This window comes from Lathyrus oleraceus, chromosome 4 (assembly GCF_024323335.1).
Source record: "Lathyrus oleraceus cultivar Zhongwan6 chromosome 4, CAAS_Psat_ZW6_1.0, whole genome shotgun sequence".
In the NCBI taxonomy this organism is placed as follows: Eukaryota; Viridiplantae; Streptophyta; class Magnoliopsida; order Fabales; family Fabaceae; genus Lathyrus; species Lathyrus oleraceus.
Window position 1 is genome coordinate 192,429,201 of NC_066582.1, and position 13,244 is coordinate 192,442,444.

At 37.1% G+C, this 13,244-nt stretch overlaps 1 protein-coding gene across 1 annotated transcript; it reads right to left on the reverse strand.

Moving 5' to 3' along the window:
- Positions 1-1,624: 1,624 nt before the first annotated feature.
- On the reverse strand, positions 1,625-2,260 carry LOC127136633 (uncharacterized). The gene has a single exon (XM_051063169.1). It carries the CDS (start codon positions 2,258-2,260, stop codon positions 1,625-1,627), a length of 636 nt encoding a protein of 211 aa, XP_050919126.1.
- Between the last annotated feature and the right edge of the window lie 10,984 nt (positions 2,261-13,244).

Here is a 13,244-nt window from a genome sequence, read left to right on the forward strand (position 1 = left end):
CAGTGAAGAAGGAAAAGTTCCTTGGAGTTTACCTTATGATTGATGACTCTTCCAAAAACTTTGCGCCCCAAGACTCGGTGGAAATATCTAATGGCTGGGTTGTGAATATATGTTACGTTAAGCGTATCCCAACTCGTGGTGTTCATGTTGGTGAGGTTGTGCCAAACTTGAAATGCTATCTCTGACCATCCGTCAGGGATACAATAGTGAATTCCTTCTCCATGTCGGAACCCAAGCATTCGCGCTATCTGGGTTTGATTTAGGGAATACTTGGTGCCGAACATTCTAAATATGGCGACTCCGGTGAGAAATTGAGTTGCGCCAGGGGGTGTGATATAGGAGTAGGAACTCAAAAATTCCAAGGCAGCGCTTCGTAGGTTGGCTGCGGTGTGGTACACAGTTGGGTCAAGCTGGAGTTTGTCAGCATCCACTCCACGCCCTCCAAAAGTCGGGCGTAGCTCTTTCTTGACGGGCCATTGATAAGGTTTATGAAACTTTTGGTGTTGGTGGGTGAGATGGAATATTGTGAGTCACATGCTTGAAAAAAATGTAAAGGATTGAATCGTGGAGAGCAAAATGGTATGAGTGTGGTGATTGATGAGGAAGAAGAGAGGAAAAGCTCCTGCATTTAGAAGCGAGCTCTCTTGAGTTCGTGACGGTCGTCACGCGCAACGGGTGCGTAACGGTCGTCTACAACGGTCAGATACTCGTAACGGTCATTTGCATGCCGTGTGACGATCGTGGTAGATCCGTAACAGTCGTCACGTCTGTGAGATGGGCGTCACATTATATGTGACGGTCGTCACACGCTTGTTTGCAGATTTTTCATTTAATGTTGGAGCAGCAGTTTTAATACAGTATGATATAATGACTTAGCAATTGAATTTAAAAGCATAGATAAATAAATAAATATAGAAGCATAAATAAATTGAAGCATAAATAAATAAATAGCAGTGTTATTAGATTAAATGATTAAAATTAAATGCAAAGGTTGTCTTTTCTTGGTCGTTAGGATGTATTGGAATCTGAAAGAATCCTGAATAACCGTCTAGATAGCAGAAGTGAGAATGCTTAGCCAATCTTTCAAGAATTTGGTCGGTGAAAGGTAGAGGAAAATGATCTTTCCGAGTGGCTTTGTTTAGTTTTCTATAGTCGATGCACATTCTACTTCCAGTCACAACTCTTTGTACTATAGATTCGCCCTTTTCATTCTTAACAACTGTAACACCCCCTTTCTTAGGTACTACAAGAACGGGGCTAACTCATTGACTATCGGAGATCGGGTATATGATTCCAGCGTCTAGTAACTTCTTTACTTCATCCTTGACTAGCATACTTAAGATTGGGTTGATCCTTCTCTAGTGTTCTCTGTAGGTTTTACAATCCTCCTCCAGATAAAAGGGCTTATCCCTTTTAGATCTAAGATATTGTGGCCTAAAGCAGTTGGGTATTTTCTCAAGACGTGTCGAAGATTTTCGGTCAAACTTTTAATTATCCTCGATTTCCATGGCCACTTATCAACCCATCCCGCATATCTATCACCTTTTCTTCTTTTTCTTCTACGAGGTAGTTTATCCTTCTGAACTTGTGGTGGTGGTTCTGGCTCTATCCTGAGAGCTACCTTTTAAGGTTTAGGTTCAATTTGTGCATCCACCACCTCAAAGTCTGATTTTCCCCTTTTAATACTAATGAGTTCCCTAGTTTCAATGTCTTCTAAATTTCTCTTCTTGTTTAAGGTCTCAAATATAGGTGTATTGGTCTGGATATTTTCCGATAGCTCTTCATATCTTTCGGATTTGAGGTCTACCTTGACTTCCATAGACCTTCGCGGGAAAGGAATTGGGGATTTATAGGGAGGAGGAACAACACATAGTTCTTCCTTCTCTACCTCTTTGACAACCTCCCTCTTGGGTGGTGCCGGTGGTTCTTTCTCAATCTCTACTCTTTTCTCACCTGAACCCTCCTCATTATCACTCCCCTTAGGATTTTTGGTAAATTTTTCACTAGTGATTGTTACAACATCCACATGTTTCTCTGGGAGTGGTCCTAGAGATGTCTGCGCAAGCAGGGATATTTGACCCTCAAATGCCTCTTTGTGAGTGACGAGGGACTCGACCACAATGTTCAGTTGCATAAGGGTTTCATTGGTATAGAGACTTTGTTTTATAAATTCTTCATTCTGAAGAGTTTGTTTAGCCACAAAGCGTTCCATCATAGATTCTAACCTAGAGTGAGTTTGCGTCTCAAGGAAATCCTCCATTAATATTTCAAGGTTGGATTTATAGGAATCTTGCGATTCCTCAAAATACTAGGAGTGATAATCGTAGAAAAAATTTGGGTGATACATAGTAAAAAGTGCCTTAGTCTATACTGGGCAACGAAAGACTCGCACTATTTGACTAAATCAGGTCCCCGACAACGGCGCCAAAAACATGATGCTTGTCGTGACTATATATAAAATATAGTCTATTGGGTACTTCACTGCAAGTGCACAGTCCAGTCGTTTTAGTTTTAAAAGATATCGATCCCACAGGGACCTATGGTCAAACTAGCGTTAGTAACGTCACTATGTTTAGCTAAGGGAATGATTAGTAGAAGTTCGGGGGCAGAATAGTAAATCTAAGGGAAATTTAGTTTTAAGAAAGAATTGATGGAAGGGATCAGTATGCAACGCATTAATTGTCAGGGATTCGATAAGTCACCGGTGAATAGTTTAAATACCAAATATACCTCAGTAGAAAATATTTATTTAAAAAGCTTTATCTCACACTCTCGTGATTGTTGATTCAGCCTATAGCTTTAAGTCAGAATGTACGCTCTCGCTGTCCCATTTGAAGTTAAAATTACTTTTTGAAAATAAATAAGTTCTAATTGCTTTTCAAGTGCTCTCGCTGTTTTTAAACTCAATGCCTAATTCTTACTATCCAGCTCGAGCCTCACGCTCTCGCGATTGTTGGTTCTCACCTTAGTTAATTTCCTACTCTCGTGGCAAAATCGTATTAAATAGCTTCTCACGCTTTTATGATAAAGTTAATTAAATTTAGATTAAAAACTTTAGCCTAAAAGATTGTTTGAGAAGAAGAGTTTTCACCGATTATTATTAAATCCCATCTAATTAAATTGCTACATACCGATACCGGTAATTTAGCCGGACATGTTAAATAAGGCGAACACAGAGCATAAACAGATCAACATTGCGGAAAACATAATTATAATAATAATTAGGCAATGCTAATAATAATTTAATAAAAACCTGGAAATCGAAGTAACAAAGTATAGGGAATCTCGGAGTACTTGAGTAGTCCTCCACAAGTCGGTAGGCTTTTGTTTCTTCAATACAAATTGTTTACTAAAATTAAATAAAGTGTAGTAGTTCCCCATTGTAGGAAACTACTACTATGGGTAACTGGAAAACAGAAAGGAAAAGGGAAAAAAGGAAATTCTAAAAAGAATGGCAAATGAACTAAGGCAGCGGAAACAAAGTTGCTGAAAAGAAAATAAACTAAAAAGCTAGAATGCTAAAAAATTAATTGCAGAGCGTAAGTGTAGATGTAGGCGCTTCCAACTTTGGTCTTTTATATATTGCCTTGGTGGGTCTTGGCGGTTGAGAAATTTAAGGAAGGCTGGTTGAATGAGGTATCCACGGGGGAGTCTTGTTGTTGGAGAGAATTTAGGCACGTTTGGGTGCTTCTGGTTGACTGTTTCAAAGTGTAAAATCTGGCTGTGTGACGCTCGTCATGGGCCTGTGACGGTCGTCACAGGCTGGGTCGTGACGGTTGTCACGAAGCTTGTGACAGTCGTCAGATCAACAAATTCTGCATTCTGTTTTTCTGTTTTTTCCTGTGCTTTCTCATCTGTTTCTTCTGCTTTTTCTTCCTTTTCTTCATTTTTCTCATTAATGCTTGGAGATTTAAATACCTGCGAAAACAATATGAATACTTGCGGAATAATCGGGATATTAATTAAAATGGTATGATCTTTGAGTGTAAATCAAGGCAAATATCTGATGTATTTTCTCATTATCAGGAGCTCGAATCTGGCCTCAATTTTCTCCAACTCCAAGTATATAATAAGATATAGGGATTTGAATTTTGAGGATCATGAGCTGAGTTGCTTCAATTTGACCTCAAAGTAACTCAATCTTCTTGCCTACATTTGTAGGACTTTAGCCAACCAAAAATAAAAAAGAATAGTGGAGAATTGAGGGAGAATCGAGGACATGAAAATTATGAAAAATTACCTTCGAGGGAGCTTCAACCTTGCTTGATCTTCATCCTAATTGTGCTTGGCTTGGTTTCAGAAGCTTGTAGGAAGTGATTAAGATTATAAAATGGCTTGGACTCTTGGAGTTTCAATCTCAAACTAGAATGAGATTTGAAGCTTGTTTTTCAAATGAAAACCTTCAAGATTATCCTTTAATGGAAAGGGTTTGGATTGCAGGTCCAAAGTTTGGGCATGAGGTCCTCAATTCTGAGCATGAAGGGTTGTACTTATAGCCAATGTGATTCATTTCCACACACTTCCAAATTTTGTCAAATTTAGCAATTTTCATTGCATGCTTGCATAGGCATGTGATAGGCCCATTGAGTGATGCTACCAGGTCCAAAATTGCTTATGAATCATGCTGAAATCATGTCATGTGGCCATGCATTTGAGTTTAAAATGTGAAGGTGAAAATCATCCAATTGGTCCCTTGAAAAGAACCCATGTGTAAGTCCTTCATTATTTGGCCAAATGAGGTGATCGTGGACTTTTTAGAAAGGTGAGATCAAGGGGGACAACTTACATGTTAAACACCTTTCCATTTGAATCTTGGATCATAATGAATTTTGAGGTGGAAGTTTGGAAAATCAAACATATTTGAAAATTTTCTAAGTACCAAGCCGAATGTTCACTTCTTCCACCTTGAATAACTTTTGTTATGGACTTCAAATGGAAAAAGTTCCTTCATCAACGTTGTAGCTATTTCAAACCTATTAAATTTGGTCACAAATATGACCTCATTTGATTTCGCATGAAGGAGGTATGCATTTTAGAAGTTGAGGAAAATCACATGTTCAATGGTAATGGGCCAAAATGACCTATAATATTTTCTCTTGGCACATGCATTTTCAAGTTGAATTTGAACTTCTTTCAAACATAAAAGTTGAAAAGTACATCTTGAACTTGATCTTGGAACTTGAATTGATTTCATCTCATAAAAACTGAGCAAGTTATGGTCTTTGGAAGTTGACCTCCTTACTAGGGTTCAGACAAAATGACCTATAATCTTTTACCATAAAAAGTGACTTTCCAAGAAAAAATAGATCTTGACTTCAATATTAAAGTTGTTTGGAATGTCATTATGAGTAATGTTGCTCTAGGAATCATTTTCATATGACAAAAGTTGTAGGAGATAGGGTCTACGGATCCCCAGTTTTGACCAGTTGACTTTCTCTGGTCAACCACCATGAACCAACTTGCTAACTTGACATTCTATTGATCTTTGGGACTCATGGAGGATAAAATCTGTGTAAAATGATGTAATATGTAGTATCCCTTGATATATTTGATCAAATGTTGAAGAAACTTGTTGAGGAAGTCACACAAGATACCCAAATGAATTAGGGATTCCAAGGCAAACAAGCTTCAAACTCTTGATGAATTCTTGATCAAAATGATATGTGAAGACCATGGGGATCCATACATGATGTCTAGAGTCAATGTAAACCACCTCTTGAATGATCTCCTTGCATTGAGGGTCTTAAACCCTAGTTGTGAGCTTGATGGAGCATGGGTGAACGCACACACTACCTGCAAAAGTACCAAACTATACATTGACATATTTTTGGTATTTTGGTTAGTAAATAATGAAAAACAAATTATGATACAATCAAATGTGCTTGGTGACCTATCCCAATGCAAACCCAATTAATGAGGGGTAAGGAGAATACCAAGGTTGATCCTTAAGACAATGCATATGATGAGATAGCATGAGGGATCTTAGGATCAAAATTGGCGTCTAACAGTTGCCCCTATTTAAGGACATTCTGAATGAGGATGTGAAGGTTAAAATCTTCGTATCAACTCAACAGAATGGACTTAAATAACAACATAAAAAGAAATTTTGGTCCACAAGAGACCTCATGATGCATAAAACATGAATGTTAAAATAATTCTCTGTGGGGAACATATTGCCACAAAGGAAAAGAATCTGGAGAGACTGAAAATCCACAAGAGAATAATACATTACATAAGGAAAACTTACTGGGGAGACAGAGATTCTGGGGATAAACAGTTGTGTGTATGCCAGGCTACGACTTCAAAACCGCTAGAGACACGAGAGGAATTCCATGAAAATAAATCAATGGAAGGACTCGGTTGGGGATAAGGAAAATCTGCAGGGGAAACGAGTATATCAGAACAAAACTGAAATACTCGAACCAAACAGGGGATTGGCGACTTCACTAAGGAAATACGCACTCAAACTCAACTAGGGAAAGATGAAATTGAACAAAGGAGTGCCCAAAGTATATTATCTATTACCGGTTACTGGGTAGGAAGATAATATACTCTGACAGAGGGACATCTGTTACCGGTTAGGGTAAACATATCAAGGATGACTCGCTGAGAAAAAGAGGTGTATTCGTTACCAGTTACTGGGTAAGAACAACCTGCTGAGGAATATATCAAATAGGATTTACAACTACCAGGCACTATGTAGAAAACCAAAGAGAGAATATCCGCCACTAGTTAAAGTGAACATATCAAGGGTAGACTTAAAGGAAGAATATATGTCACCGGTTAGGATGAACATATCAAGGATAGACCTCCTGGGGAAATGGGAAGAATATCTGTTACCGTTTAGGGTAAACATATCAAGGATAGACTTTCAGAGAAAAGCAGGAACTATATCTATCGGTTACTGGAAAGAATACCAAAAAGAAAATATCCATCACCCGTTAAAGTGAACATAACAAGGATAGACTCTATAAGACCCCAATTTTTACCCTAAGATCCCTCATACAATTCCATCATAAACATTAGCATTGGGATCATACCTTGGCATCCACCTTACCCCTCTTTCATTGGGTTTATTTTGGGAGAGATCACCAAGCACTTTGTGATTGTATCATACTTGTATTTTATCATTTCACTAACCAAAATACCAAAAATATGCCTTTGCATTTGTCTGATTCTTTTGTAGGAAGGGCATGATCTCATTGATTCATCAAGTTCACATCTAGGGTTTGAGACCCCCATGAACAAAGAGCACAACCAAGAATTGATCCAATAACGGTTATGAGCATCATATATGAGTCCCAATGTTCTCTACATGTTATAATGATCCAGTTTTCTTCAAGAGTTTGAGGGTGATTTGCCTTGGAAACCCTAGTTTGACTGGGTATCTTGAGTAACTTCTCCAATAAACTATCTCACCAATTGATCAAAATTATCAAGGGACACTTCAAAATTCATCATATTATGCATATATCATCTACCATGAGCCAAGAAATTCAAGAGAATTGGAAGTTAGCAAGTTGGTCGGTGGTGGTTGGCCAGATGGATTCATCTGATCAAAATTGGGTCTCCCTAGACCCTATCTCCTACAATTTTCACCATATTAAAATGATTCAAATAGAAAAGTTACTCTAAATGACATTCCAAACAACTTTAATGTTGATACCTAGATCTAGTTTTGCTTGGAAAATCATTTTCTATGTTGAAACATTACACGTCATTTTGTCTAAACCCTAATTTGAAAGTCAACTTCCCAAGGCCATAACTTGCTCATTTTTTATGAGATGAAATATTTCCAAGTTGCACAATCAAATTAAATGTGTCTACTTAAACTTTTATGTTTGGAGTGGGAGCTAATTCAACTTTTTTGAGCATGTGATATGAGGTTACATTATAGGTCACTTTCGACCTATACCATTGATCAAGTGATTTTTCCAAACTTTAAAAATGCATAACTCTATCATTTCAAATCCAAATGACATGAACTTGGTTACCATTTGAAAGGTCTTTGAGAGAGCTACAACTTTGATGAAGACAATTTTCTCATTTGAAGCTCATATAAAAAGTTAAGCAAGGTGGAATATTGAGACATATGGCTTAACACTTAGAAAAATTTTGATATGTCAAAAATTTCCAAACATCCACCTCAAATTTCTCCATGTTACAAACTCCAAATAGAAAAGTGTTGAACATGAAAGTTGTTCCTCTTGATCTCACTTTTCCAAAGAGCTCAAGTTCATTCATTTTGGACAAGGAATGCATAGGTTGCACATGGCATGAACATGGTTTCATCACTTGGCAAGGATCAAACTTCAAATCCAAATGCACACTTGCCTTGCAATCCAAGCTGAATTCAGACTATCTAACATTCATTTGTGGACTTATGGCAATGATTTTATGGGCCTATGTGCGCCCATGCACCCATGCATCATAAATGACCAAATTTGGAAAGTGATTTCAAGTGTGCAAATATCAATGCTTTCAGCTATAAATAAAGCCTCATATGCTCAGCAATGAACACACATTCGCGCCAGCTTTGACCCCCCATCTCTAACCCTCACTTTGCAAAGGATAAACCTGAGAAATTCATTTGAATTTGAGGTTGAATTTCCACTTTTTTGAAATTCAAATCTCCAGGAATCCACAACCTTTTAAGCATTCAATCCTTCTTCTGCAAAGCAAGTGAAGTGAGATCAAGCACGAGCAAGATCAAGATCAGTTAAATCCAGACCTCCATTGAAGGTATTTTCCAGAAATTTGATCTCTTCGATTCTCTCAAATTCTTGCTCAATTCTATTGATTCTTTGGTTGTCTGAAGTCCTACCAATGTAGGCAAGAAGAATGAGTTGCTTTGAGGCCAAATCGAAGCAACTCAATTCATGTACCTCAAATTTCAACTCCATGTATCTCTCAATATACTTGGAGTTAGAGTTAATTGAGGCCATATTTGAACTCAGTGCCATTTTAACTTTGAAATCATGTCCTTGTTTTTAATTTTGGGGATGGTTGATGGTGGACCAGTCCGGTGAGGTCCACTGGAGAAGAAGACCGGAGCTACAGCTCCGGCCTTGCGCAGGCATGTCTCAGAGCCACAAGATCCATCTCATTTGATTTAAGCATGATCGTTCCTTTTGAATACCATTCCTATTGCGCGCTGACTCATGTGCACGGTAGAATGCGTGTTTCTGGCCACTTGATTTGCCACCTCAATTAATGAGGGAGATCAAGTGGTCCACGTTTTTTCTCATATTTTAATTTTCAATTTAATTACATTATTTTCAATAGTTCATATTAAATTCAATATTGATCCAAAAAATATGGGACTTTCACCAAAAAAATTCAAATATTTTTCTCTTTCATATTTTGAATTAAAATTATTTTTTGGATCATTATTAATATTTTTCATGAATTAATTGATTTTGCATTTGTTTTTAATTGTTTAAAAATATTTTTAAGTGTCCAAAAATTATGAAATTTATCTCCAAGGTCCTTTGACCTTGTTTGACCTATAATAAATCTCATGGCCATTTCTTTGGTGTTTTGATGAGATTTTAAGAATTGGATAAACCATATTTAATTTAAATGCACTATTTTAGTATTTTAATTTGAATAAATGCCAAATAAATTTTTTGACTAATTGTGATGACTTGTTTATGTTTAACTCTTGTTGTTGGGCCTTGGTCAATGTTGATTTGACTTTGTCAAATTAATATCATTGGATTTAGGGGATTGATGGAATATACATTCCATCTCCCAAAATGAATGGATGAAATTAATTTGGTAAAAGTCCTCCTTTGACCAATTTTTGTTTTGATCCATTCCCCTCCCACATCATCTTATTCCCTTTCTTTATGCATTCATCTCATTTGGCCTATGACATCTCAAAGTCCTAATGCTAGTTGATTGAAAAGTTAACATGAGTATGGATGAGATTAGGCCACATCTTTTGCATATTCTTTTTGTGTGTGGTATGGTTCATGAGCATAGTCCATTATACTATGTCTCTAGCATGCATTAACACCAAAATTCTATTGCCCGGTCTCAAATAGTTGTGACTTCTACATAAGTCCAATTACGATTGCTTAACATAGCGCTAAATTTGTGACATAAAAGGCATAAGCATTCTAGTTAGTGAGATTGTAAGTCTCCTCTCTTTCATGGTATTGTGTGGAAACTTAGCCTTCTTTCCTTCCTTTGGAATATGTTTTGGCTCAAGGATTCATGCTTGTGATAAGTGGGTTGAGTGTTCTCCAAATAATGTCTTGAAATGAAAAGCAAAAGCAAAACAATACTAACTTCTAACCAATTAACTACTAACTTTTAATTTCAAGCCTTTACTTTAATGCAATTTACTTTTAGCACTCTATTCCAGTTGTCATTGTTCATATCATTCTAATTGTTTATGTTAATGCAATTTTCACTTTGTCCACTTGGACCATATTGTGTGATATATTTTGTTAATGTATACTTTGCTTGGTTGTGTAGTATTTGACCATTAATGTACATAATAATAACAAAAAAACCTAAAAAACGTTTGAGTGGACTGTTGGCTTGATCTTTGACAAATGGACTTAGAATCTAGGCAACCTTTCTATGCTAAAGGACTTGGCCAATGCCAACTTGTTGAGAAACCAAGTGCTTGTAATTTCAAATTCATCTGATACATCTTTGAAGACCTCTCTAAGTTCATCTTGAACATGATCATTGTGAAGCTGTTATTTTGAACCTGTGACTCGTGGAATTCATTTGTTACATGGGCTATTTTGGAGAAGATCATGGAATGGATAAGCTTGGATGTGGCCATCTTTATTTGATGCCTTGCTCTTCAAGATAATATAATTGTGCATTTGTGTGTTGCTTGATTCTAAAAGTCCAAGGGAATTCTGGTTTTCTATTGACATTCTTGTCTATTGGATTGCTACCCATTTGGTCAGATCTTTTCAACTCTAAACTTTTAATTTTGTACATAGTATAGTCTCTTCGTCTTCCCCCTATTTCTTTAATTTCAAAAATCTATCCCTCCATTTTTCAAAATCTTCTTTGTGTGAACTACTTTTGTTCTAAACTTTGACCACTTCTGCAAAAAGATAGAAACTATGGCCTTATGCCATTGCATTTTCAAACTTCTTTTCTTAAACAAAAAATGTAAATAGACTTAACTATACTTGACTTAAACTTTAAAAAAATCCAAAAAAGAACTAACTCATTCAAATCATTTTTAGGCCTTTCTGCCTTTCAAACTTAATTTTTGTTAAAAATAATGCATCCACTTTGGAATTTGTATCACGAACTACGAGGTTTTGATCCCTCGTTTTTATGTTGGTACGTAGGCACAAGACTGAAGGTCTTGTCAAACACAAAAATATAATTAATGAATTATTTTCTCATCCTCCCATTCCATTTGTTGGAAAACATCACTTTGTACCACATACATATGCATACGAAAAGGGCTCCCTAGGAGTACCTAGGACACTTTGGGTGCTAACACCTTCCCACCCATTTACCTGTGATCTCTGACTTTTTATTAGTTTTTATTTGAGAACTTCTTATTTTTGGGTTTTGTTCGTACCTTTTCCCTTGTAAAAATAAAAGCACGGTGGCGACTCTTGTTATTTGATCTCTAGCTTGTCAATAGCATGATGGTCATGAATTTCCCGCTACAGAAATTAAGTGGCGACTCTGCTGGGGAGTAGTCTCCAGTGGGTTTAGCCTACTTTTTTGTGTGAATATATTTGTATATATGTGATGTTTGTATATATGTATGTGTGATATAATCTGCTTGTTGTGCTTGGTGATCTCTGAGTGGTGAGATAAGTTCTAACCCGAACTTGAGTGCAATTAAGATAGGAGGATGGTATAGTCATGTTCGAATTGTGTGAAGTAGTCCTTAACAAGTTGGCTTGAGATCCATCTGCTGAGTGGAGACTCCTTTGGATTTGGAAATGTCACACAAGTATTTGTGTTTAGGCATTACTATTTCTAATTGGGTCTGAGAAGCTGAGGACCTTAGAACATTTAACCCATCTTGGCCTACTCAGGACGTAGTGCAGAAACTGTTCAGGTGTAGACTTGATAACAGTTGTTACGCGATACTACACCCAAACGAGTTTCTCTTGAGAATATTATGGGTCAATGAGTCAGTCATCTTAACCTGTAATATCCGATAGATGGAATTAAGACTCTGGAAACTTTTTAGAACATGATCTGCAGGTTTTTATCCTTAGTTCACTCCTTTGGGATGGTTCTTACCCAGACTCCATGCTCGTGACTTGCAACAAACCCTTGATTCTTTGTTGATCCAATCAAGTCTTGTCAATATCAATGGAACTTGGGTGTTGATAAGGTGAAAACTATAATCCACCCAAATGGATGATTGATCTTGATAATGACTTGATTCATCCCATGACCTTTGTTGGCCTTGTGTGTGATCCCTTATTTGTGATTGTTGCATTCATGCATTCATGCGCATCATAACATTCATCACACGAAAATTTCAAGGAACTAAGGTATCATTTGCAAATATTTTCAGACCATGGATTGTGGACGAAGGAACAATAAGAAGTACAGTTTCAGATGTCCCGACTTGAAAGAGTTAAGGAAGCTAACATCTTTTGTATTAGATCCCTTGGACTTCAAACAACGTCATGGGAAGCTTCTGTCCATCTTGTCTGCTGATGTGGTTGAAGGACTCTTGAGTGTATTGGTGCAGTTCTATGATCCTATCTACCGCTGTTTCACTTTTCCAGATTTTCAGCTTGTGCCTACCTTGGAGGAGTATTCTCATCTTTTGGGGATACCTATTTCTAGTAGAGTTCCTTTTAGTGGATTGGAGGAGATTCCCCGGTCTAGTATTATTGATGAAGCTCTTCACTTGAAGAAGTCTGAGATAAAGGCTCATTGGGTGAAGAAGGGAGGATTATTTGGGTTGCCATCTATTTTCTTCATCAAGGAAGCTACTACCTTTGCTCAAACTGGTAGTGTGGATGCTTTTGACGCTATCTTTGTGTTTCTCATCTATGGATTAACTTTGTTCCCTAACATTGACGGTTTTGTTGATGTTCACGCCATTAGACTTTACTTGATTGGGAATCATGTGCCTACCTTGTTGGGTGATATGTATCTCTCTTTACATCTAAGGAATTCTAAGGGTGGTGGAACGATTGTATGTTGCATTCCTCTCCTGTACAAGTGGTTTATTTCGCACTTGCCTCAGACACCTACTTTTGTGGAGAACAAACAATGTC

Bases quoted from the DNA above. Each gene is read 5' to 3' on its own strand.
- LOC127136633 (XM_051063169.1), bottom strand. From the start codon at position 2,260: ATGGAGGATTTCCTTGAGACGCAAACTCACTCTAGGTTAGAATCTATG.